The sequence below is a fragment of the Ornithorhynchus anatinus genome, chromosome 2, assembly GCF_004115215.2.
Source record: "Ornithorhynchus anatinus isolate Pmale09 chromosome 2, mOrnAna1.pri.v4, whole genome shotgun sequence".
In the NCBI taxonomy this organism is placed as follows: Eukaryota; Metazoa; Chordata; class Mammalia; order Monotremata; family Ornithorhynchidae; genus Ornithorhynchus; species Ornithorhynchus anatinus.
In genome coordinates, this window is record NC_041729.1 from 24,675,769 (window position 1) to 24,702,760 (window position 26,992).

At 50.5% G+C, this 26,992-nt stretch overlaps 1 protein-coding gene, 1 long non-coding RNA gene and 2 other non-coding genes across 4 annotated transcripts in view; 2 read left to right on the plus strand and 2 right to left on the minus strand.

Moving 5' to 3' along the window:
- Positions 1-481: 481 nt before the first annotated feature.
- LOC114809711 lies at positions 482-619 on the minus strand. The gene has a single exon (XR_003757488.1). It is a non-coding gene; the product is annotated as a small nucleolar RNA SNORA7 (small nucleolar RNA).
- A 717-nt stretch (positions 620-1,336) lies between these two features.
- On the minus strand, positions 1,337-7,438 carry LOC114809158. The gene is made up of 2 exons (XR_003756919.2): positions 7,343-7,438; positions 1,337-1,829 (listed from the first exon to the last, which is right to left on the minus strand). It is a non-coding gene; the product is annotated as an uncharacterized LOC114809158 (long non-coding RNA).
- A 13-nt stretch (positions 7,439-7,451) lies between these two features.
- The window catches only part of C2H16orf96 (chromosome 2 C16orf96 homolog), a 36,148-nt gene continuing 16,607 nt past the window's right edge, over positions 7,452-26,992 (plus strand). Inside the window, exons 1-8 of the mRNA XM_029058310.2 lie at positions 7,452-8,051; positions 19,886-19,990; positions 22,202-22,282; positions 22,487-22,582; positions 23,176-23,329; positions 23,617-23,702; positions 24,323-24,433; positions 25,574-25,648. Coding sequence (XP_028914143.1) covers positions 7,620-8,051; positions 19,886-19,990; positions 22,202-22,282; positions 22,487-22,582; positions 23,176-23,329; positions 23,617-23,702; positions 24,323-24,433; positions 25,574-25,648 — 1,140 coding nt within the window. The 5' untranslated portion in view covers positions 7,452-7,619. The remainder of the gene's footprint in view (positions 8,052-19,885; positions 19,991-22,201; positions 22,283-22,486; positions 22,583-23,175; positions 23,330-23,616; positions 23,703-24,322; positions 24,434-25,573; positions 25,649-26,992) is intronic.
- On the plus strand, positions 16,344-16,481 carry LOC114809560. Its single transcript, XR_003757336.1, has one exon. It is a non-coding gene; the product is annotated as a small nucleolar RNA SNORA7 (small nucleolar RNA).

Here is a 26,992-nt window from a genome sequence, read left to right on the forward strand (position 1 = left end):
GAGTTTCCACATTCTTTCACTGCATTCTCTCATCGTTCTTCTTCCATCTCCCAGCCTCATTCCTTCTTCTTCTCCACCCTCCCTCCCTGCAGAAAAGGCAGATGAGCTTCTGAGAATCAGAGAACCTGGGTTCTAATTGCAGGCCCGCCCCTTGACTAATCTTCCTCCTCTAAGCTGTAACCCATTAGCTCATTGTGGGCAGGGACTGTGTCTACCAACTCTGTCATATTGTACTCTCTTAAATGCTTAGTATGGTGCTCCACACACAGTCTTGTCCTACGCCGTCGAGTCGTTTCTGACCCGTAGCGACACCATGGACACATCTCTCCCACCTCCATCAGCAATCATTCTGGTAGTGGATCCATAGAGTTTTCTTAGTAAAAATATGGACGTGGTTTACCATTGCCTCCTTCCGCGCAGTAAACTTGAGTCTCCGCCCTCGACTCTCACCCATGCCGATACCCAGCACGGGTGAGTTTTGACTTGTAGCAGATTGCCTTCCACTCGCTAGCCACTGCCCAAACTAAGAATGGAATGGACAGGCCTCTGCTTGACTCTCCCTCCCATAGCCGAGACTGGTAGAGTGCTGGAAACTTTCCAGATGTGACCCTGAGAGGGGCCACACACAGAAAGTGCTCAATAAGTACCACTGATAAATTGATTGTCTGCTGTGTGATTTTGGGCAAGTCACTTCTCTGTAACTCAGTTCCTTTGTCTGCAAAAATGAGGATTCAACATTAGTTCTCCTTCCTACTCAGACTATGAGCCCCATGTGGGATCTGATTATCTTGTATCTACCCCAGTACTTAGTACAGCACTTGACACTCAATCACCTTGCCCCTTCCTACCTTACCTCACTGCTTTCCTACTACAATCCAGCAAGCACACTTGGCTCCTCTAATGCCAATCTACTCACCGTACCTCGATCTCATCTATCTCGCCACCAACCTCTCACCCACATCCTGCCTCTGACCTGGAACACTCTCTCTCCTCATATCCAACAGACAATTACTCTCCCCACCTTCAAAGCTTTATTGAAGCCACATCTCCTCCAAGAGGCCTTCCCTGGCTAAGCCCTCATTTCCCCTTCTTCATCACCTTTGCACTTGATTTGCACCCTTTATTCACCCCTCCCTCAGCCCTATGGCACTTATATACATTTAATCATTTATATTAATATCCTTCTCTCCCTCTAGACCATAAGCTCATTGTGTGCAGGGAATGGGTCTGTGGTATAATGTACTCTCCCAAGTTCTTAGTCCAGTGCTCTGCACACAGTAAGCGCTTAATGACTACCATCAATTGATTGATTGAAACATAGTAAGAGCTTAACAAATGTCACAATTACCATTATTTTTATTCCATCCATTTTGCCAGTCCACCTCACTTTCTCTTTCTTTTCCACCCTTGCGGAAGAGCTCCGACCCATCTCCCCTCTCTTCCCTCTCTCCATGTCTCCCCTCAACACAAGAGTTAAGCACTCAGTAAGGGGGGTTTGCCGGAAGCAAGGAGGACCACCTCTGGCTCGCTGGATTTCCCCTCTCCATTTGGGAGCCTCTTCCATTGCTGGGACGGATCCTCTGTGTGATTCTCCAGGTCTTTGAGTCCTTCATTCTTTCTCTCTCTGACCCTCTCCTGGATCTCTCTGAGGAGCCAGCCCCCAGCCCCTGCTTCGTCTTCCCTCTTGGCCTCCATGTCACCCTGTCCCGGGCTCCTCGCGGTGCCAGGGGTGCCGAGGTGCAGCGGTGCGGTGGTGCCTGCCCTTTGCCAAACTTCTTAAGGGACCCAAGTGGCCTCAGTAGGAGGAGACAGGCTGTCCAGTGAGGAGGCTGAAAAGCAAGAGAGAAGTCAAGCAGGAGGAATGGGACTTCAAGGTTCCTGCCGGGAAGTGCGAGAATCCCTGGCTGAGAGGAGTCCATCTAGATGGAGGTGATTCTGACTGCCCAGAGGAAGCCCAAGGAGGCTTAGCAGGAGCCTGGAGGGCTCGTGGGGTTGTTGGGAGAAGATGAGTGATGTTAAATGAGCTCCCCTGCAGCGGATGAGGGTCCCAGTGCTTGGTTTCACGGCGCTCTAAAGCAGGGCCTAGGTCATCCCCAGTCCCATTGTTCAAATCGGTGTGGCCTCCACAATTTGAGGTTTTCCAGACTGGGGTATTTAGCAGAGGCTCGGCGTTACAGTCCATTAAAATGGTTTTACTGGGCTGCCCACCTGTTCTTGTCCTTTCAGAGGCCCAGGGATGGAAATAGCTGAGGCTGGCATCTTGCAGCTCTCCACAGGGGAAGGAACAAAAGCAGATAGCCTTTCCCAGCTGCATTAGCTGGTTCCGCACAAGAAGCCCCGAGCCGACCTGCGGCGCGACAACCCTGAAGGGACTGGTTTTGTTTCCGTGGCCTCGGCCGGTGGCCCCTTGGCACCCAGGTCCCTCTGCTTGCCTTTTCTGCCGCCCCTTCATGGCCACGGGAACTCAGCCACTAGGCGGTAGGAGAAGCTCGGCCGCCCGTGGGGGATGGATACTTCTCAGGATCATCATTATTGCCTCTCACGCTGGCAACCGGGCCCCAAGCTGAGACGCCATGGAGCTTTTTGTTTGTGGTTGAAGCCCAAAGGCCTGCTGTTCCCCTAGGGTTGAGTCCCGCTTGCTGGAGGGAGGCCTTTCTCTCCTGGGAGCTGAGACCAGCCCGGTGCCAAGGAAGCCGTCGGCATGGCTCCCCTTTGCCTCTCCCCGCTCCCCCAGCCCAGGTATCTGACCCACAGATTTTGCTTTTTCCCCATCCCTGACCGTTGCCAGCTCAGTTCGTCCCATTCACTTGTCTCTCATCGCCTCCTGCTTCCAGGACATTTCCATGTGAACGACCCACTAGGTGTGCAGAAGCTGAACTCTTCATCTTCAGAAGCAGTGTGGCCCAGTGGAAAGAGCAAAGGCTTAGGAGTCAGAGGTCATGGGTTCTAATCCTGACTCCACCACCTGTCAGCTGTGTGACTTTGGGCAAGTCACTTCACCTCTCAGTGCCTCACTTACCTCATCTGTAAAATGGGGATGAAGACTGTGAGCCTCACATGGGACAACCTGATTACCCTGTATTTCCCCCAGCGCTTAAAACAGTGCTTGGCATATAGTAAGCGCTAAACAAATACCAACATTATTATTATTATTATCTCCGCTGCTCTTCCTAATTTTCCCATCACTTTTGACGTCATCTTGCTTCCTGCCCCAGAAACCCAAAGTTTTGGTGTCATCTCTTTCTCCTCTCTATGTTTTCCCACCCACATCCAGCCTGTCCCTAATTTTGGCAAGTTTATCCTTCATGATATTTCCCAGATCTTCCTTTTCACCCTTACCTACACCATCTCACTCTCTGCCCCTCTAGACTATAAGCTCGCTGTGAGTAGGGAACGTCTATCAACCTGTTGAGGCAGCGTGGTCTTGTGGCTAGAGCATGGACCTGGGATTCAGAAGGACCTGGATTCTAGTCCCAGCTAGAATCCACTTGCCTGCTTTTGACCTTGGGCAAGTCACTTCACTCTCTGTGCCTCAGTTACCTCATCTGTAAAATGGGGATTAAGACTTGAGCCCCATATGGGACTTGGACTGTAGGATTGAGGAGAAAGGCTTGTATCTACCCTAGCCTGGCTCATAGTAAGAGCTTAACAAATAGCATAAAAAACCAACAAAAAAAATCCCTCTGTTGTACCGTCTTCTCCCAAGTCCTTAGTACAGTGCATCGCACACAGTAAGTGCTCAATAAATGCCACTGATGATGATCTAGGTCCAAGTCTTTGCTGCTTTCTGGATCCAGTGCTTAGTACAGTGCCTGGCACATAGTAAGCACTTAACAAATACCATAATTATTATAGATAACTACATCTGCTTCCATAATAGAGTCTCCCTACCTCAAGCTTCTCCCCTCTATCCGCTGTCCTACCTTCAGCTGACTGGATCGTCTACTTAAAAGTCAATCAGAACATCCTCCTTCTCTCCTCAAATACATTCAGTGGTACCTCATCTAAAAGGACTCACAGAGTTCAGTTTTTGTCATAACTAGTGGACCATTCATCTCCTCTGGAGAGTAAGCTCCAGGCGAACAGAGAACATGTCTACCAACTCTTTGCACTGTCCTCTCCCAGGTGTTTAGTAAAGTGCTCTGCACACAGTACACACTCCATTTATATCACTGATTGATTAATTTGTTGATTGATGGGATCCTGGAGGTAGAAGGAAAGCAGAAATTGTAAAGCAGATGAGAGGTCAGGGCTGGGAGCCAGCTATATAGCTGAAACCATGTAAGCAGATTAATTCTTCAAGTGAAGGGCTGTAGAGGGAGAATCAATCAGTCAATCAAATTTATTGAGTGCTTACTGTGTGCAGAACACTATACTAAACGCTTGGGAGAGTACAATACAACAGAGTTGGTAGATATGTTCCCTGCCCACAGCAAGCTTACAGTCTAAAGAAGAGGAGACTAAGAACTGATTCTTGTCAGGCACCCTCAGCAAATGGTTGAGGGGAGAATAATATAAAAATTATGGTATTTATTAAGCACTTACTGTGTGCCAAACCCTGAACTAAGTACCCAGATAGATACGAGATAAGCAGGCTGGACACATTCCCTGTCCCACATGGGGCTCACAGTCCAGGTAAGAGGAAAAATGGACTTTGAATCCCCATTTTACAGATAAGGAAACTGAGGCACAGAGGAGTGAAAGGACCTGCCCAAGGTGACACATCAGGCAAGTGGTGGAGTTGGGATTAGAACCCAGGTCCTCTGACTCCTGGGCTCTATCCACTAAGCCACACTGCTTCCTTTTAAGGCTCTGTAGGATTTATCCAAGGTGAATGTTTATAAACAAGGTAATCAGCAGGTCAGGAGTCTGCCCAAAGTGGTAAAGCACCTTCTTGACAAATCCAGTGGCCTTTACTCCATCCTATTTCTCCTCCTCCTCCTCCTCTCTGCTGTCTTTGACACTGTGGACCACTCCCTGCTCCTGGAAACACTAGCTAACCTTGGCTTCCCAGACACTGTCCTCTCCTGGTTCTCCTCCTATTACTCCGGCCGCTCATTCTCAGTCTCTTTTGTGGGCTCCTCCTCTGCCTTCCACCCTCTGACAGCAGGGATGCCTCAAGGCTCAAATCGGGGTCCCCTTCTATTCTCCCGCTACACCCATTCCCTTGGAGAATTCATTCGTTCCCATGACTTCAACTATTCATTCATTCAATAGTATTTATTGAGTGCTTACTATGTGCAGAGCACTGTACTAAGCGCTTGGAATGTACAAATCGGCAACAGATAGAGACAGTCCCTGCCCATTAGGGGCTTACTAATCATCTCTACACCGATGATTCCCAAATCCACATCTCCGGTCCTGATCTCTCTGCTTTTCTAAGGTCTCGTATTTCCTTCTGCTTTCAGGGCATCTCTTACTTGGTGTCCTGCCAACACTTCAGACCTGACATGTCCAAAACAGAACTCTTCACCTTCTACCCAGATCTGTCCTCCCCTGACTTTTCTATCCCTGTAGACACCACCACCATCCTCCCTGTCCCACAAGCCTGTATCCTTGGTTTGGGATCGTATTCCGGCTCTGCCACTTGTCAGCTGTGTGACTGTGGGCAAGTCACTTAACTTCTCTGTGCCTCAGTTACCTCATCTGTACAGTGGGGATTAAGATTTTGAGCCTCATGTGGGACAACCTGATTACCCTGTATTTACCCCAATGCTTAGAACAGTGCTCTGCACATAGTAAGCGCTGAACAAATACCAACATTATTATTATTGGTATTACTCTTGACTCATCTCTCTCATTCAGTCCACATATTCAATCTTCCACCAAATCCCATCGGTTCTATCTTCCCATCATCTCCAGAATCCGCCCTTTCCTCTCCATCCAAACAGCTACCACATTGATCCAAGCACTATTTCCCACCTTGACTGTGGCATCAGCCTCCTCACTGACCTCCTTGCCCCCAATCATTTCTCTCCTCTCTAGTCCATACTTCACTATGGCACCTGAATGGTTTTTCTGAAAAATTGTTCAGGCCATGTTTCCCCACTCCTTAAAAACCTCCAGTGGTTGCCCATCCACCTCCACATCAAGAGAAACTCCTTTCCATCAGCTTGAAGGCAATCAATCAGGTCTTTCCCTCCTACCCAACCTGACTGATCTACTACAGCCCGACCTACACACTCCACTAACACCTACCTACTCACTCTACCTCCATCTTATCTATTCCTCTCCTGACTTCTTGCCCATTCTCCCTCAGGCCTGGGACTCCCCTGGTCTTTCGTAGCCAACAGCCCACCACTCTCCTCACCTTCAAAACCCTCTTTGAATCATCTCCTCCAGGAGGCCTTCCCTGATTAAGCCCTTTATTTCCCCTACCTGGCCTCCTCTCTGCTTAGACTATGACCCCTTAAACTCTCTGATACTCAGCCCAGCCCCACAATATTTGATATAAATATTGTATTTACATTAACTGTACAAAAACACTAAAATTGGATAGTTCAGTGCCCTGCGCGCAGTAAGCACTCAATAAATATCACTGGGCGATTGATTGATTATGTGTTCATCTGGACTGATCTGAGGCAGTGCGGCTGAGTGGAAAGAACAAGGGTCTGGGATTAAGGAGACCTGGTTTCTGGTCCTGGCTCTGGCCCTGACCTGCCATGTTACCTCTCGGAGTCTCAGTTTCCTCATCTGTAAAGTCAAAGTCAGAGTTTCTCTTGCTCTCCCTACTCCAGTTGCTCTCTCTACTCCATAGATTGTGAGGGAAAAGGACTAGATCCAATCTGATTATTTTGTCATAATAATAATAGTGTTCTAATGCGCTTACTATCTTGCCAAGCACTGCTTTAAGCACTGGGATAGATACAAGGTAATCATGTTGGACACAGTCCCGTCCCACATGGGATTCACAATCTTAAGTAGGAGGGGGGAACAGGGATCAAATCACCATTTTACAGATGAGGAAACTGAGGCACAGAGAGATTAAGTGACTTGCCCTAGGTCGCTCAGCACACAGGTGGCAGCGCAGGGATTAGAACCCAGGTTCTGTATCTCCAAGCCCTGTGCTCTTTCCACTAGGGCACACTATTCCTCTACCCCAACTCTCAGCATAATGCTTGACGCTTAATAAATTCTCTAATAGTGAGCACTCGAGTCATCAGTGGAGCAGAAGCACATATCCACAAGTGGGACACGTCTCTGGAAGCGGCTTCTTGGATTTTGCCAGGTGAATTTTCCCAACTCTCAGTCCCCAGGGAATGTGGGTTCCCCTGAAGCCAAGAGAATAATTCTGCTCCCTTCTAGGGCCCCTGGCCTGGATTTCTGCCGGCCCGCTGGTCACCTTGGCCGTGTGTCTCTGAGCGAGTCATAGACCCGATTAGCATATACAGTATGTAAACCTGGCTCCAGCTGCCGCCTTCTTGCAGACTTCCGCCTGTTCCTTGGTCTCCTAGCAACGGGCAGAAACTTTCTGACTCCGGTGTTGGCCGGGACCAGTGCCAGCCCCCGGAGAATGGCTGGGGCTCGCTAGCCCGGGGCCTCCAAGGGCGCGTGGCCCTGGGTCCCCCGGACAAGCAGACCGGTGGAGACGGACTTGGCGGCCCAGGCCTAGGGCCGGGATGAGTTCCTCCATCACCTATGCAGAGCTCCTGAAATGGGCCATCGGCACACCGGAGAAGGGGGCCGTGAACTTCAATGCCTTGTACCTGCTTCTGCAGAGCATCCTTGACCACTTACACCTGGGGGAGCTGAGGCGGGAGCTGTCGGGGGATGAGAGGGACCACCTAGAACCCGTCCAGGGGCCGCCACCATCAGCCGAGTCGGGGCCGGGAGCTGCCCGAGACGGGCCAGTCCAGCCGCTCGCCTTCCTCTTGGACCTCGTGCAGGAGCGGCTGGCCAGGATGGAGGGTAGACTGGCCCACCTGGATGGCCTCCCCGGCTCCGGGCAACTGCTGGAGGCTAGTCACGGCTCTGGCAAGCCAGTCCAGGAGATGTGGCAGATGATGCAGCTCAAGAAGAAGGTAGAAGGGAATGAAGAAGGCATGACCAAGGTAAGAATTTTGCTACTAACCAAAGTCTCTTCCTTTTTTTTTTCCCTTTCTTTCCCCCGCTTAGCATTACGGCTCAATTAGAAAAGTTCATTGGCTTAGCAGAAGGAACACGGGCTTGGGAGTCAGGAGACCTGGGTTCTAATCCCGACTCTGCCACTGTCCCACTCTGTGCCTCCATTTCTGCAACCGAAAAGATGGGGGTTAAAAATACCCATTCTCCTTCCCTTTTAGACTGTGATCCTCAGGTTTGGATGGGGACCGTGTCCAATCTGCTTATATCTATCCTAGTGCTCAGTATAGCATTGGATGAATAAGCGCTTAATACATACCAAAATTTTCCTCTAGCCAGGAAACTAGCTGTGGGCAGGGAACGTGTCTGCCAACTCTGTTATATTGTACTTTCCAGCGCTTAGTACAGTGCCCTGCACACAGTAAGCACTCAGTGAATATGATTGATTGAATAATCAATTCTCCAACCCCCTTACCCCACTCATTTGAAATGAGCGTTTATTTCCCCTGGAGAGGCACTGATCCTTCCCTCTTTCAAACCTTCCACTCCCCCGGGAGCTAACAGGCTTCCTCGGGGCTCCCACCCCCCAGATGAGGAAACTGAGACCACTGACTTACCTTCAGAAACCTGGGTCTCACCAGGATGAAGATTTTGCTCCCCAAGTCTCTGGTGGCTGCCCCACCTACAAACCCCCAGCTCAGTCAGTCAACTGACATTATTTCTTGAACACTAACTCTGTGCAGACCACTCTTCTAAGCGTCCAAGGTCGGTTTCTTCCTCGCTCAGGTTCTCACAGGCGTGATCTTGGATGGTAGTGGGCTGCTTACAATCAATGTAAACTCTAAGTTCCTCTGGGCAGGGAACATGTCTCTCAACTCTGTTGTATGGTACTTTCCCAGCTGCTTAAAACAGCGCTCTGCACACAGTAAGCATTCAATAGGTAACCATTGATTGATCGGTAGTAATAGTATTTATTAAGTGCTTACTGTGTACAGAGCCCTGTACTAAGCCCTGGGAAAGAACTGGCCCGTGTTTTCAGGTTTTGAACCAGAATAAAAAGCAGGGCCGCTGGCGTTGTTGACTGCTGCTGCTGTCCATCCAATCAATTGATGGTAGCAGTAATAGTATTTCTTAAGCTCTTACTTTGTGCAAAGCACTGTTCTCAGCACTGGGAGAAAAATCTGAGAAGCACCGTGGCTTAGTGGAAAAAGCCCGGGCTTGGGAGTCAGACGACATGGGTTCTAATCCCAGCTCTGCCACTTGTCTAATGTGTGACCTTGGGCAAGCTACTGAACTCCTATATGCCTCAGTTGCCTTATCTGGAAAATGGGGATTAAGACTGTGAGCCCCATGTGGGACAATCTTGTGTCTACCCCAGCACTTAGAGCAGTGCTGGGCACATAGTAAATGCTTAACAAATACCATTATTATTATTATTATTAAATCACAGGTGGGAATTAGACATGGTCCCTGTCCCTCAGGGGGCTAGCAGTCTAAGAAATGGTATTAAGTGCTTACTGTGTGCAGAGCTCTGTACTAAGCGCTTAGCACTGTTTACTACCCAGAACCTCCAGGGAGTGCTCCAGCTTCCGATGCTGTTTGCACCCCGTAGTCGGCCTGGGAAGGGGCTACCACCTTCCTCTCCTTTCCCCTCCCCCAACTCCCTGAGGCCTCGGCGGGCCCAGGGGTGCAGGTTTGGGTCGCCGCTCCCACAGTACCCCCCAGTACCCTCTGCACCTCCACCGGGGCCACTCTATTAGCCGGGCCGGTGCAGAGACGTCAAGTCGGACGGTCTGTGGGACGGAATTGATTACCGCTTGCGAGGGCCGCTTGCTCTCGATTTTCCCTGTCAGGCATGACTGACCCCCCCGCCCCAGTGCAAATGTGTCCATTTATTGTTAAATAGTACTCTCCCAAGTGCTAGTACAAGGTTCTGCACACAAAAAGACCTCAATAAATACGATTGAATGAATGAATGGGTAGGAGAAGCAGCAAGGCCTAGTGGGTAGAGCACAGGCCTCAGACTCAGAAGGGCTCTACCTCAGCTCTGCCACTTGTCTGCTGGGTGACCTTGGACAAGTCACTTTACTGCCCTGTGCTCCAGGTACCTCAGCTGGCAAATGGGGATTAAGGCTCTGAGCACCATGTGGGAGAGGGAACGTGTCCAACCCAATTTGCTTGTATCCCTCCCCCAGTGCTTAGCACAGTGCCTGACACAGAGTAAGCACTTAACACATACCACAGTTATTATTATTATTATTATTATTGTTATTATTGTTATCATTATTTGGAGGGCCCGGGTAGGTGGACACAAAGCAGAGTGCGGACAAGGATTCTTTTCACACAGGACCCATTTAAGGCCCAAGTGCCCACAGCCTAGTGCCGACTCTCAGCCACAGTAGCACAGCCCAGCAGGAAGTTGCTTTGGTAGCCACTGTGGTCTTTGGCCACGTGGGCCAGTTATTCATCAGGTTTTCCCCTGGGCCCGGCCACCGCATGGAACACACTTCATTCAGCTATTTTCATCCTGAAATATTTACACTATTTCCTGTTGATCTCTTGTTCTTCTTCCTGAGCCCAGTGCAGAGCACTGTACTGAGTGCTTGGCCCGGTACATGGCCCAGTACAATACAGTATTCATTCATTCATTCATTCCATCGTATTTATTGAGCACTTACTGTGTGCAAAGCACTGTACAGTAGGATAGGTAGACACCGTCCCAGCCCACAAGAAGCATACAAATTAGAGAGCAAGTGGTGGTTCTTCAATCAGAACCTCTCGGCTCTCTCCTCCTCCTCCTCCTCCTCCTCCTCCTCCTCATCAGGGAGGCGTAGCCCCATCAGGGAGATCTGAGGCTGGGATCCAGGTGTCCTGATTCCCAGGACTCTGCCCTTTCCCCTCTGCCAACGGCAGGGGTTGCAAAATGGTCGGGACATGGCAGCCGTGGGAGGAGGGAACATGGGAGGGGGCTGGACCAAGGACCCAGGAAGAGCTCAGCAAGTCCTGAGAGTCAGAAGGGCCTGGGTTCTAGTCCCAGCTCATTCATTCTTTCAGTCATATTTATTGACTAAGCGCTTGGAAAGTACAATTCAGTAACAGAGAGAGGCAATCCCTGTCCACAACGGGCTTACAGTCCAGAAGTGTGGAGGCGGACATCAATACAAGTAAGCAGGATCAATATAAGTAGAATTGTAGATATATACGTCTGCTGCTTGTCTGCTGTGTGACCTTGGGCAAGTCACTTCACTTCTCTGTGCCTCCGTTCCCTCATATGTAGAAAATGGAGATTAAGACTGTGAGCCCCATATGGGACATGGACGGTGTCCAACCTGATTACCCTGTAGGTACCCCAGCGCTTAGAATAGAGTGTTGCCCTGACTTGCTCCCTTTATTTATCCCTTTCCCAGCCCTGCAGCACTTATATTCATATCTGTAATTTATTTATTTACATTAATGTGTGTCTCCCCCTTTAGTTGTGTGTTTGTGGGCAGGGAACCTGTGAACCAATTCTCTTGTTATATTGTTCTCTCCCAAGTGCTTAGAACAGTGATCTGCACAGAGTGAAAGCTCAATAAATACGATTGAATGAATGAATGAACAAAGCTCTCCCTGGCATAACCTGTCAGGTGCTTGGCTCCCCGGGCAGCCTTGGTAGCATATGGTTGTGTCTATTCCTGAAAAAGATTTCACAGGGCCCACTGGGATGGGGACAAGAAAGGCTTTATTTTCCCCCTGTGCCTTAATGAAGGCACATCTCCTCCAAGAGGCCCTTCCCTGACTAAGCCTCCTTTCCTCTTCTCCCACTCCTTTCTGCACCACCCTGACTTGTTCTCTTTATTCTTCCCCCCGGCCGGCCCAGCCCCACAGCACTTATGTTCACATCTGTCATTTGCTTATTTCTATTAATATCTGCCTCCCCCTCTAGACTGTAAGCTCATTTTGGGCAGGGAATGTGTCTGTTTATTGTTATATTGTAATAATAATGTTGGTATTTGTTAAGTGCTTACTATGTGCCGAGCACTGTTCTAAGCGCTGGAGTACACACAAGGGAATCAGGTTGTCCCACGTGGGGCTCACAGTCTTAATCCCCATTTTACAGATGAGGTAACTGAGGCACCAAGAAGTTAAGTGACTTGCCCAAAGTCACACAGCTGACAAGTGGCCAAGCGGGATTCGAGCCCATGACCACTGACTCCAAAGCCCATGCTCTTTCCACTGAGCCACACTGCTTCTGTAAGCAGCGTACTCTCCCAAACACATAGTACAGTGTTTTTGTACTCTCCCAAACACATACTACAGTGGTCTGCACACAGTAAGCGCTCAATAAGTACAATTGAGTCACTTAATAACTGTGCCAATCTCCTCCCGCAACCACTTCCCCTTCCTTTTTTCTGGTATTTGTTGAGCACTTACTATGAGTCAGGCACTGTACTAATCACTGGGGTAGAATACAAGCTAATCAGGTTGTACACACAGTCCATAACCCATGTGGACATCACAGTCTTAATCCCCAATTTACAGATGAAGTAACTGAAGCACAGAGAAATTAAAGGGACTTGTCAAAGGTCACACAACAGACAAGTGGTCAACCTGGGATTAGAACCCAGATCATCTGACTTTCAGACCCAGGCTCTTTTCACTAGGCCACGCAACGCTGAGTCCCTGGCAGTTAATGCTATACCATCGCCTTGATCTTCTACTGGAGAACAGCTAGGAAGAGGTTCAGGCCCAGGAGTGATGCTGAGAGAGGGCATAGAACTCAGAAAGGAGCTGAGACCATCATCATCCACATCGGCGGCATTTATTCAGCACCTGCTGAATGCCAGGCACTGTATTAAGGGCTTGGAAAAGTACAGTCGTAAGGAGGGGACAGAGATAGACGCAGATTTTCTAAAAATAGTGGGAGTAGGAAGAAGAACAAGGAATCAACAGGAAATCGTGAAGATATTTCAGGATGAAATAGCTGAATAAATAATCAAATATACAAATAAACAAAGCTAGACTTAGGTACTTAAATTCATTTATTCAGTTGTATTTATTGAGCACTTACTGTGTGCAGAGCACTGTACTAAGTGCTTTGGAGAGTGCAATACAAGAACAAATGGATATATTCTCTGCCCACAACGAGCTTACAGTCTAAATAGGGGGTGACAGATATTAATATTCAAAAAAGCCGAGGATAAGGACACAGTGTTAAGTGCTAAAGGTGATGTTGGGTTAGTGGGTCTGAGGGGATGAGAATTAATTGGGGAAGGCTTCCTGGGGGAGATAAGATGTTGGGAGAGATTTGAAGATGGGGCAGCTGTGGTCTGGAGGATTTGTGGGAGGGAGAGATTTCCGGGCTGGGGAAGAGTGTGTGGGAGAGATCAGAGGTAGAAGAGTTGAGGGCAAGGTACAGTTTTGTTTTGTTTTTTAAATGGTGTTTGTTAAGTGCTCACAATGTGCGAGGTGCACTGGGGTCGACCCAAGCTAATCAGGTTGGACACAGTCCCTGTCCCCTATGGGGCTCACAATCTTCATCCCCATTTTACAGAAGAGGTAACTGAGCGATCACAGAGCAGATAAGTGGCGGAGACGGGATTTGAACCAAGGACCTTCTGATTCCCAGGCCTGTGCTCTATCCACTAGACCACACTGCTTCTCTGGTTAGCAAAGGAGCTTGGGAGAAATGAAGGGAGCTGGGGAGTAGTGGGTGAAGAGAGCGGATAGGTAAAACATGGAGAAAACTCACGCAGGGTCATGAAGCTAGTGGTGAGGAGTTTCTGCTTCAGGTGGAGAGAGATATGGGTAGCCGTTGGGTGTTTATGGCTTAACAACACTTCAAGAAGAACCAGTGGGGTAGAATAAACTGAAATTAATTAATTAACTCAATCGTATTTATTGAGATCTTATCGTGTGCAGAGCACTGTACTAAGTGCTTGGGAAAGTACAATACAAGAAAAAGTAATGTTCTCTACCTACGATGAGCTTGTAGTCGGCGGGGCGACAGACATCAATACAAATAAATAAAATTACAGATATGTATGTAAATGTTTTGGGGCTGGGAGGTGGAAGAGTAAAAGGAGTAAGTCAAGGCAACGCAGAAGGGAGTGGGAGTTGAGGAAAAGTAGGCCTCTTGGACGAGATATGCCTTCAATAAGGCTTCGAAGTGGGATGGGAAGAGGCTGGAGGCAAAGAGAACCAGTAAGGAACTGGTGTGGAATAGAAGTCTCAATTGTGATGTCACAAGGGCTTGGCCCAAGGTAGTAGCTGATTGTATGGAGAGGACAGAGTGGATTCCGGATGTGCTGGGAAGAAAAAAATCAGCAGGATTTAGCAGTCGATCGAATGTGACCTCTAGAAGTCAGTGAGGAATCAGTGATGGCACCACCGTTGTGGACTTCAAGGACAGGGAGAATGGTGGTGGCTTTTGTTTTTTTTTTTTATGGAATTTGTTAAATGCCTACTTTGTTCGAGGCACTGTAGTTACTGCCGGAATAGATACACGCTTAATCAAGTTGGACACAGTCCTTGTCCGACATGAGGCTCACAATCTTAATCTTCATTTTATAGATGAGGTAACTGAGACACAGAAAAGTGAAGTGACTTGCCCAAGGCACAGCAGACAAGTGGGGGAGCTGGGATTAGAACCCAGGTCCTCTGACTCTCAGGCCCATGTTGTTTCTACTAGGCTATGCTGCTTAGAAATAATTAGGGTATTTGTTAAGTGCTTACTATCTAATACACTGTAGTAAGCACTGCCGGGGGGGAATACAAGCAGATTGGGATGGACACAGACCTTGTCCCACTTGGGGCTGCTTCAGACGTGGAAACTGAGTCACCGCCTCCCCTTGACACGCTTAGACCTCCTTGAGCTCAAAGTAGGGTTGGGGAGTGATAATCCCTCAGAGACTGGCCAACTCAAACCAATGTATTTTTGAGACTGAGGAGAAATTTTTGGTCCTTGAGGTTAATGCACTTGAAACCTCCTGTTTTCATATCAACAATTCATATGTCAACATCACTCAACCTTCTTTCTAATCTGTAAGCTCCCTTTTTTCGTTTATGGTATTCATTAAACACTTACTAGGTACCAGGCACTGTACTAAGCACTGGGGTAAATACAAGTTCATCCTTTCATTCACTCATTCGATCGCTTTTATTGAACACTTACTCTGTGCAGAGCATTGTACTAAGCACTTGGGAAAGTACAACACAACAATAAACAGTGACATTCCCTGCCCACGACGAGGTCGGACACAGCCCATGTCCTTCTTGGGGCTAAAATGTCTTAATCCCCAGTTTACAGGTGAGGTAACTGAGGCCCAGAGAAGTAAAGTGACTTGCCCAGGGTGTCACAGTGGGCAAGAGGCAGAGCAGGGATTAGAACCCCTGGGTCCCAGGCCCATACTCTATCCACTAGGCCACACTGCTTCTCTCTTGTTGCTAGCTTCAGGAGAGTTAGGGACAGGGAGAGAAGTGCTGGTGAATCTCTAGTTGACCAGTACTGAGTTTGATTCACTCTGTTTGGCATGGAAGGGGCTAGGCAGAAGGGCAACCCGGACAAGGATGGGGAGGAAGTCCTTTCAGGCCTAGGCCTCGCGGTCTTGGGGCGGGTCTGTATTTCTGAGGCCTCTTTGGCTCCCCCACAGCTGGTAGGGCAAGCTGGGAGTTGGGATGGAGCTCACCATTTCCCCCTGGGAGCTTTACTCCAAACTCATCTGCTACATCGTCACCCAAAGTCCACGTCTTCACAATGACAGCATTTTCTCATCGGCCGGAGTTGACAAGTGGAAGGCAGCCCCGTGACCCGGAGCGCACGCTCACAATTCACAAAGCTGGTCACTAATAATAGTAATAATAATTTTGGTATTTGTTAAGCGCTTACTATGTGCAGAGCACTGTTATAAGTGCTGGGGTAGATACAGGATAATAGGTTGTCCCACGTGAGGCTCACAGTTAATCCCCATTTTACAGATGACGTAACTGAGGCACCGAGAAGTTAAGTGACTTGCCCACAGACACACAGCTGACGAGTGGCAGAGCCGGAATTTGAACCCATGACCTCTGACTCCCAAGCCCGGGCTCTTTCCACTGAGCCACGCTGCTTCACCAAACCAACACACCCGCAGATGCTCCCACTCCAAACACACAGTGTGCCGACAGACAAAGCAATCGCCCCCCGGATGGGCCACGTTCCCTGAAGCTTCTGGCCGGCAGCGTTGGTTTCATGCTGCATGTCCCAGCTGGGCTGGGGTCGAGGGAAGCCGTGGAGGATTTTTCGATCAATGTAGAAGAGGGGACCCCTCTCAGGGTCGCACCTGGAGAGTTTCCAGTCCTCTGCCAGTCTCGACTATGGGAGGGAGAGCCAAGCAGAGGCCTGTCCATTCCATTCCTAGCTTGGGCAGTGGCTAGCCAGTGGAAGGCAATCTGCTACAAGTCAAAACTCACCTGTGCTGGGCAGTAGCGGCATGGGAGAGAGTCAAAGGTAGAGACTCGAGTTTACTGCACGGAAGGAGACCATGGTAAACCACTTACATATTTTTACTAATGAAACTCTATGCATACATTACAAGAACGATTGCTGATGGAAGTAGGGCGTTCCTGGAGAGATGCGTCCATGGCGTCGCTGTGGGTCGGAAACGACTGGACAGAATAAGACAAGATAAGACAAGAAGAGGGGAATAAAGTCAAGGGAAGGAAGGGTGGCTAATGAAAGAGCACAGGTCAGGGAGTCCGAGGCCCTGGGTTCTAATCCTGCTTTGCCACTCGTCTGCCGTGCGACCTTGGGCAAGTCGGTTCACTCAGTGCCTCAGTTCCCTCATCCGTAAAATGGGGGTTTAAGACCGTGAGCTCCATGTACGACAGGGACCGTGTCCAACCCGATAGCTCGTATACACCCTGGCGCTTAGAAGAGTGCCTGGAATACAATAAGTGCTTAACAAATACCAAAAGAAGGGTGAAGAAATAAAGAGACTCCAAAACAGCACAACATTGACTCTGACCCAGCTGGATCTCTCTGCACTCACTCGAACAGTCCTCGGGGCTGAAGGCATTGCAAGAATGTCTTCTCAAGGAGTGACTCAAGTAGATCTTTCACCACCGGGAAGAAGGGGCCTTTATTTAAACCAAACGGTCGAAGGGAAGGTTGACTTTGGAATGCACTGGGGTAAGGTTTGACCAGCCATTGGTTCTCTTAGCAACCAGAGGGAGGGCAGAAAACACAACCAGTAAGGATTCCCCCAGTGGCCCATTGCGAGGCACAAGAGGATTCAGGTTTTCGATGTGCGGGCCACAGGCAAATTCTCCATATTGTGCCGTTTGGACTGCGGCTGAAAGGCCAATATGTTCAGGATGTCCTATCTAGACTATAAACTCATTATGGGCAGGGAACATGTCTGCTAGTTCTAATTCTGTTGGGTGGTTTTCTTCCAAGTGCTTAGTACTTGGTAAGTTCAATTTAATGTGTGAGTTGAGGGTGTGTTGAAAATTAATGCACGCACTGAGATGCTCAGTAAAGACCTTTGGTTATCGTCAATTCAACTTGTGAGTTGAGTGTGTGTTGAAAATTAGTGCGTTCACTGAGATGCTCCATATTTGGTATATAAACATAAACACCAACTCCCTGAGCCAATTTGTTCCACTCTGAAGGAAGCAAACGCTGGGCTCAAGGGTGTGAAATCAGTCAGTCGATCAATCAGTCATTTATTGAGTGCTTACTATATGCAGAGCACTGTACTAAGCGTTTGGGAGAGTACAGTGCAACTGAGTTGGTAGATAAGATCCCTGCCACTTCTTTCTGTGCCCAGCCCGGATTGTCTATACCTTCCGGGTTCAGGCCCCCGTTGCCCACACCTCAACCCAAACAGTATCCAGCTTTTCACTACCCCCTCGGTCCAATATGGTCCATGAAGTAAAAGACTTGCTCTTACAGGGCCTCTGTAATAATCTGGTGACTTGTGCAGACGGAAATGACCTGTAGGTCTGAGGAGGATTTGGATCAAATCATGGACAAGAGAATGCCAAATTTTCCCCCCTGGTAAGGCAATTGGGAAACTTGAAAACAATAATACCAACATTATTATTATTATTAATAACCATAATAATGGTATTTGTTAAGCGCTTACTATGTGCCAGGCACTGGGATGGACACAAGCAAATTGAGTCGGACACAATGCCTGTCCCGCTAAGGCCCACGGTCTTAATCCCCATTTTACAGATGAGGTAACAGGCCCAGAGAAGTGAAGTGACTTGCTCAGGGGCACAGAGTAGATGTGGCAGAGCCGGGATTAGAACCCGTGACCATCTGACTCCGAGGCCCGGGCTTGACATCCCTCTTCAGGGCTGTTGTTCCAGCATTCCCTCAAACATCCTTGGGTACCACTTGGTGGGTACCACACCACTAAGACAGCATCTTCGGACTGAAAGTCAGCATCCCCCAGCCAGCCACGGGGCTCTGGATTTCAGGGATCCAGAAGTCAGTTGGTGGAGACTCAGTCAGCCAGTCAGTCGTATTTATTGAGCACTTACTGTGTGCAGAGCACTGTGCTAAGCACTTGGGAGAGTACAATAGAACAATAAAAGACACCTTCCCTGAGCTGACAGTTTAGAGGGGCAGACAGGCATTAATATAAATAAATGAATTGCAAATATGTACCTAAGTGCTGAGGGTCTGGGAGGGGGGTGAAGGAAACCGAGGCAGTCAGTAGAGACCGCATGTTCATACAATTGATCCCTGAATGGAAGAGACAGAATGGATTTGAAGCTGACGACTTTGATATTCACCTTAGCTCCACAGTACTTATGAATCTGTTCTTGTACTCTACTATTTCCCCTCTCCGTAATCTATTTTAATGTCTGCCTCCCACTGTAGACTGTAAGCTCCTTTTTTTAAAATGACATTTGTTAAGTGCTTACCACGTGCCTGGCACTGTACTAAGAGCTGGGGTAAATAAAGCCTAATCAGGTTGGACACAGTCCCTGTCCCACATGGGGCTCACAGTCTTAATCCTCATGTTACAGATGAGGTAACCGAGGCACAGAAAAGTGAAATGACTTGCCCGTGGTCACACAGCAGACAGATGGCAGAGTTGGGATTAGAACCTGGGTCATTCTGACTCCCAGGCCTGAGCTCCACCCACTAGGGCACACTGCTTCTTAGCCGCCTCCCTCTACCTTACAGGTATGTTGGGAGGAATAAACAAGATAACGTGAAAGTAGTTTGAAAACTACAAATACAAGGTGTTTTAATAGAGCAGGGGAGAAGATATCTAAGGGAGGGTCTCTTTGATGGTATTGCTCTTTTCCATGAGGTAGTTTACCTAGAGTGTCTCCCCAGAGGGCCTGTAAGCTTCTCCAGGGCAGGGTTCATGGGTGCTATCTCTAATGCACTCTACAAAGTGGTTAGTACAGTGCTCTGTACAGAGTAAGTGCTCAATCAGAAGTTTTGATAAATCAAAATAATAATAATTGTGGTATTTGTTAAGGGCTTATTGTGTGACAGGCACACTACTAAGTGCTGGGGTGGATACACGCAGATTGGGTTGGACACAGTCCCTGTTCCACGTGGGGCTCACGGACTTAATCCCCATCTTAGAGATGAGGCAACTGAGGCCCAAAAAAGTGAAGTGACTTGGCCAAGCTCCCTCTAGACTCCTTGTGGGCAGGGAATGCATCTGTTATATTGTTAAATTGTACTCTCCCAAGCGCTTAGTACAGCGCTGCGCACATAACAAGAGCTCAATAAATATGATTGACTGTCTGACTGATCTACTGCTCTGAGCCCCTTCATCCACTCTAGAGCGAAATCTCTTTCTGACCCTTTTTCCTTCATCTTCTTTCCCAGGCCATGAATACTCTCCAAGACCTGCTCACCAACATCTGCTTCCTCCAAACATCTGTAGACACCTTCCTGAAAGAGCTACAGAACCTGAAAGAAAAGTTTGGCAAGGTAGAGTCTACCTAGCGTTGACCCCGCTCCCCACAGCTGAGCTGTGGTGGGAGGAATACAGGGAAGGAGCCACCATCCAGGGGAGACTGGGCCTTACGGAAAGGAAGCTGGCCCACCGATTTCCCCAAAGAGGCCTCTGGGGCTCAGTTAGCTCTCCCTATTCATCCCTTCCCTGCCATCCCGTTCTTTTCCTGGGCTGGGCAGAGTAGCCGCTTGTCTGCCCGTGGCCTTGGGCCAGTCACTTCCCTTCTCTGGGCCTCAGTTACCTCATCTGTAAAAAAAGGGGATTAAGACCATGAGCCCCAGGTGGGACAGGGACTCTTTCCAACCCGATTTGCTTGTATCCATCCCGGTGCTTAGAATAGTGCCTAGCACATAGTGAACACTCAACAAATACCACAGTTATTGTTATTACTACCCTGATTGGTCCCCTCCCTGCTCCCTTGTAGTTGGGAAGGAAGCAGTGTGGTCTAGTGGATAGAGCACAAGCCTGGGAGTCATAAGGACCTACGTTCTAATTCCAGCTCTACCACTTACTTGCTGTGTGACCTTGGACAAGTCAATTCACTTCCTCTGCTTCAGTTCCCTCATCTGTAAAATAGGGATTTGGATTGGGAGCCCCTTGTGGGACATGGGCTGTGTCCAACCTGATTATCTTGTATCTACCCCAGCACTTAGTACAGTGCCTGGCATAAAATAGGTGCTTAATAAATACCAAAACCCCAAAAAAACCCAAGGAGTTGGAACCCAGGCACTATCTCTTGAACAGGAACCAACCAATCAATGGATTTTATTGAGCCTCTACTGTGTGCAGAGCACCTACTAAGCTGCTTGGGAGAGTACATTGGAGTTAATAGACACAATATCTGCCCTCAAGGAGCTTGCAGCCTATCAGTGGATGCACGACACTAAAATGATAGATAGTAGAAAGCAATTGAGTATAAAGATTTCCACAGAAGGAGGAGGAAGCAGTGTCGAGGACCCAAGCGGTTCGGTGACCCACAGGTGCTCGTGCATCGGTCGGGAGATGAGGGATTAATCAGAGAAGGCATCCTGGAGGAGATGGGCTTTCAGAAGGCTTTTGAAGATGGGAAAAGCAGTGGTTTCATTCTCCTCACCCGTGTCCTGAGCCCCAGAAGTACAACCTGAAAGAAGGAGAGAATATGGTGGGTGGGCTGGAGAGCAGGATGCTCAAGGGTTCCAGGTCGTCCACCCCTGCCGTGGTTGCCATGTAGCCTCTAGGCTTAGATGGAAATTTGCCCGCTGCTCTGCCTTTCTGCCCTTTTTATGGTATTTGTTAAGTGGTTGGTATGTGTCGAACATCATTTTAAATGCTGGGATAGGTACAAGTTAATTTGGTCAGGCACAGTCCCCGTCCCACATGGGGCTCCCAGACTAAATAGGAGGGAGACTAGTTATCCCCATTTTACAGTTGAGGAAACTGAGGCTCAGAGAAGTTAAGTGATTTGCCCGAGGTCACACAGCAAGCAACTGGCAGTTAGGATTAGACCCCAGGCCCTTCTGACTCACAAGTTGGTGCTCAATCCATTAGGTTATGCTGCTTCTCAGTCTTTCTGTTCTTTTCCAGGGGGAGGGAGGGAGAGAAGGTGAAGGGAATCTGGGAGATTCCTACCAAGAGCCAAACAGGTGTCCACACTGTCCTTGGGGAACACGAGGTCTGACACCCTTGTGTTTAACCAATCCATCTGTTGGCTGCAGCTCTGTGACTTCAGTATCACATTCTCCAACTCCCTAGCCCAGATGACAGGGTTTTAGACAGCTTCTCAGACTCCCAGGGTTCGCCTTGTCAAACCAAAAATGCAGGTCCAGGTTCTGTTAGAACGTGGGTTCTAATCCTGGCTCAGCTACTCGTCTGCTGTGTGACCTTGGGCAAGTCACTTCACTTCTCTGTGCTTCAGTTCCCTTATCTGTAAAAAGGGGATTAAGACTGTGAGCCCCATGTGGGACAGGGAATCTGTCCTACCTGATTTGCTTGTTTCTCCCCACAGCGCTTAGTAGAGTGCCTGGCATATCGTCAGCACTGAACAAATACCACAATTATTATTCCATTCTCCCAGGAGGCTCTGGGTCCAAGTGGGGGTCCCCGGGGAAGGCCGAGGGAAGAGCGGACCTGCTGAATGTGGGCAAGGAGAGAGCATGGGGGATGGCCAGGCCAAGCTGCCCAGCCCCGCTCAGTCACCTTTTTAACAGCTCAACCTGGAACTCATGAGCAATCGCGTCAAAGAGCTGGAGCTGCAGAGAGAGCAGATTCAGGAGCTGCGGGAGGACATGGTGAGAATTCTACCCACAAGGTCCCTGCCCTTCCTGGAAAGGCCTGGGCCCCAGGGAGGAGCCTTTGGGCAGGGGGTGGGTTGCAAGGAAGAAAAAGCCCCCAACGAGTCACCAGTCTTGGACTGGTGGCTCAGAGTCAAGTCAGGTGGCAAACCCAGCCCTGAGTCGACCCACTATCCCTCCTCCCTCCCGCTCTCCTCACAGGACAAGGTCCAGATGAAGCTGGATACCTTTCCTGAGCACAGCGATGTGGTGCAGTGGACTTCTCTTCATGATGCTATGGAGGAGCTGGTGCCTGAGGTGGGGGTAGACCCGGAACGGGAGTCACAGGGGAAGAGGTGGGGAGGAACCATGACAGGCAGGGTCACTCTGAGGCAGAGGAGGACCTGAGGCCTTGTCGCCAGGCCCAGGGCCACCTTGGGTCAGGGCCTGGAGCCGGGGAAGAACTAGAACAGTGTGAGGCAGCGTCAGAGCCTCTCTGGAATAGGGCCCGGGGCAGGGGAGGAACTAGAACCACATGGATGAGGGTCAGAGCCCCTCTGAGGCAGGGAAGGAACTGGAACCATGTGAGGCAGCGTCAGGGTTTCTCTGGGGCAAAGCCTGGGGCAGGGGAGGAACCAGAGCCGTGTGATGCAGGTCCCAGGGTTGGGAAGGAAAGAGCGTCCACCTGAGAGCCTGGGAGAGAGTCAGGGGTCTAACGCTTGACTGCCTCATAACCGTGAGGGGATCCATCATGGGGAGGAGAGATGAGAGAGAGTGGGGGTCTCCAGGGCTGCGGGGACTGTGTAGGAAAAGAGAGGGGAGCATCCTGGGTGTGGGAGGAGGGGGCATCCTCCTCCCTCCTCCCCTTCTCTGCCCCGTGGCCCTGCCGCCGCCACCCTGCTCCATTCCAGACTGTTCCACAAAAACTGGTGAGCGTGGAGGAGAAGCAGCTGAGTGCTAAGCAGTCTCTGAGCAGCCTGGCTCACCTGCCCAGTCAGCACGACCTCCTGAGGGAACAGCTGGTCTACCTTGAGGGCCAGCTGAAGGACCAGGCCATCAAACTAGGTGAGCGTGGCCCGGCCCCAGAGGAGCAGGCTTGGCCTTCTTGAACAGGCCCAGTGGGGACTGTCTCCCTGGCAAAGTGGGAAGTGGTCCAGACAGCTGGTTCCCCAGGCCCAGCGGCTGCAGCAAAGGCATCCTTCAGGTTCCCTTCTCCTACTTTTCTCTTGCCTGCATCCTAGTCCTTCTTCTTGGAACCAGCTCTCGACCTCATCCCTGAACTCCTTGCCTGGCTTGGCCCCAGTCCCTCTCCCAGGCCCAGCATGCCACTGCCTCTCTCTGCCCTATTTTAGCCCAGCTCGGGATCTCAGACCAGGTAGAGGAAGAGCTGAGTAAGCTGCGTAACCGGCTCTCTGACCTTGAAAAGGCCGAGCTAAAGGTCAGTGTCCTGGGGTAAATAGCCTCTAGGGGCCTCGGGCCCTGGGAAGGGCTGAGAGAGGGGGTTGGAGCCTGGGAAGGGTTGTGTGTGATGGAAGTACTTGGAGAACAAGGTTGGGGAAGGGCCCCGTGCACCTCGGGGGCTAACTGGACCCAGAACCGGGCTCCATCCCTGTCCCAGGGGAGTCTAAGCTTAACCAAAACACAAGAGTGGAATGCCTGGCCCCAAAGACCTGAAACGGGGGGCAGTCCTGGTTGGTCAGCCCACCCTCAATTCCTCTTTGGCCTAGGGGACACCCGTGAAGCTTGGTTTCATTGGGCGATGCACTAGGGTCCACTCGTGGGGGACATGAGATGGTGTTATGGGTCCACCCCAAGCTTAGCCCTCTATCCGGCCCCACCCTGAACCCCCTCGACCAGTCACCCGGAAGCTCAGCAGGAGTAACTAGGGGTCAACCACCGTCTTTGGGCCTGCATCTTGGAGTGGACTGGGCCCAAGAGTTGACCTGGCCCATTGCCCTGGCACTACATTCTCAGTGTCTGGTGGAGATGGGACTTGGCCCTGGGCCACATTGTCTCTGTGGGCTTAAGGTTGGGCTTCGAATGGCTCCTTTCCCTCAGGACGAGGAATTTGGGAAAAAGCTGGGAAACAAAGTACAGAAGCTAAAGGAACAGTGTGTCCTGCTGGGGAAGGCCTCCGAGAGGCTGCAGGAGAGCATGGAGGAGATCCAGGTGAGCTGGGCCCTAGCAGGCCACGGAGTGGAGGGCAGCCCTCCACCAACACCCCCTCAGAGGTGCGCCCCTGCCCCCGCCTCCCTCCCCAACCAAGTCCCTTCTCCTCTCACTGCCCCTGTTCCTGCTGGAGGCAGCCGGGAGACCCTCAGGTTTCCTGGGGCACAGTGGGGACTTCTGGGGGGCCTGAACTGGAACTTGAAGCACGGAGATGAAACCCAGTCATCACCGCCACTTGGGAGTAGACACCGTTTATCCCGGCCTCCAAATTGAACCGCTGGTATTAAATGGGCTGACTCGGGTCAGCGTGCCGCTGGCCGTTTCACCCCATCGTCATCGGAACCCTGAGCCGAGCCCGGGCCAGGCACCGCCAGCTCCTCCGCAGACCACGGCCAGTCCACGGGGAGGGGGCCGCCTTCCAACCTCTGCAGCGGCCATCACAGTTGCCCTGATCTGACCCGTGTGCTCTTCTCCCCGATCCTAGGGGGAACAGGGGCCACTCCAGGGAGTGGGGAGCCAGCCCAGTTTCCAAAATGTACCTGCCCATGGAGTATATTTCCCAGGCCACCCTCCCAGTAGCGAGATACAGAAATTGAAATCAGCGTTTAACACTGCCTGCCTTTGGCAAATAGACGTGAGGCTCTCTGAGCCGGGAGGACAGCAGATGGCGTGCGGATTGCTCCCAGGCTGATCCTAGGGTCCCAGCCTGGCCTGGCCGCTCTACCCGGGGAGAGGGGGCCAGAGGGAGTTAGTGCCCCTCTTGGCAGGTGGGGGTGGGCACGGAGCCAGGCAGCTGTGACTGGCATCCTCCCCCGCGGCCCCGGCTGGGCGGAGAGGTGCCCCGGGAAATGACTTCCAGACTTCTCCAGGTTCAGCTGGGAGCTCTCCCTTATTCCCACGTAGGAGGCCTCTGCCTTGTGCTTCTGGGCAGGCCTGGCCTTGCCCCAGGCGTCTTATTTTGATCCGTGACCCTTCTGATCAAACACTTGCCTCCCTGGCCAGTGAATCCTCCTTTGGCTTCCCCCTCCCCATCCCACCGACCCCAGGAGCCGTGTCCCTCCTCTCCAGGGACCCAAAGGGAGGGTGGGAGCAGAGGGAGGTATTCTGGGTATCCTGACCTTCTCCCGCTTCTGAAACTAGAGCCTCCGCTCACTGGTGGAACAGCTGGAATTGAACAAGGTGGACAAAGCCCTGATGTTGCAGGAGATGAAAGAGGTCAGTCAGACCCCTCCTTCCCACTCCTCCCTTCCACCCCCGCCGACTCCTGCCCCCGGCCCCCAGCCTCACAATTCCCCACGCTTTCTCTGCGGTTGGTCGGGACTAGCCCCTCGGGATGGGGGCCTCTGGGGTGGGCCCCGCTCAGGTCTGACTCCCGGAGCCTGTAGGCATCGAGAGATGTTGCCAAACATTGGTAAATGGAGGATCGAGAATGATGTTTGGTGCTTTCTATTGATCTTGGGGGCTCCTCGAGAGTAGGGCTGGGCAATCCTCTGTAAAAGCTGACATTTATTCATGAAAAGGAGCATGCTTAATAATTTGAGAATGTACAGAAAAACTGTGGTCTAGTGGACAGAACCCGGGCCAGACTTCTATTCCCAGCTCTTCTGTGTGACCTTGGGCAAGTCACTTTGCTTCTCTGTGTCTGTTACCTCACCTGTAAAATGGGGATAAAGACTGTGAGCCCCATGTGGGATATGGACTGTGCCACCCTGCTTATCGTGTATCTTTCTCAGCACTTAATAAGCGCTTAACAAATATCATAAAAAATGTTGGAAGGCTCTTAGAAACCCCTGCTCCTACATCAGGAACATCGGCCACTCCTTAGTCCCAAGCAGGGGGCTGAGAAGAGGCTCGAGCCCTGAGAGTCTCTCCCTAGCCCCAATCAATCGATCGATCACATTTATTTAGCACAGCGTGCAGAACACTGTGCTAAATGCCATTGGGATAGTACAATATGGATGCGTTCCCTGCCCACAATGATAGCCCTCTTGCTTTCCCTCATTCAGTCAATGGTATTTATTGAGCACTTACTATGTGCAAAGCACTATACTAAGCCCTTGGGAGAGGGACACATTCCCTGCCCACAACGAGCTTACAGTCTAAAGACTCTGAGAGACTTTCCTCCCTCAAGGACCCCTAGACTTCCTCTCTTCAGCCCCCGGGGATGCCCTTTGGGCACCCAGAACTCACGAGGGAGAGTCAACCTCAAAGTAACCGGGAGGAGGTAGCTTCCCAGTTAGGAAGATTCACCCACAGTTCCTAGCCTCTCCAGATGATTTTCTAAACTCCCCTAAGAACGAGGGACTGAATGATTCACTGAGAAATTTCAGGGTCTGCCCCACCGCCTGTCTTAGACTCTTCAAGGCCCGTTCAGCCCTCATAAAACAGAAAGGAAAAAGATGCCCAAACCCCTCAGCTGGTATAGAAGGGTCACATGGTGGGAGGCCGAAGCTGGGGCAGCAGGGAGCCTGGGGCGAGGCAGTCAAGGTGCTGACTCCGCCTGGAAGGGGAAGGATGGCAGCTGGGAACCTTCCCCCCTCTCCTTCTTATATCTTCTCC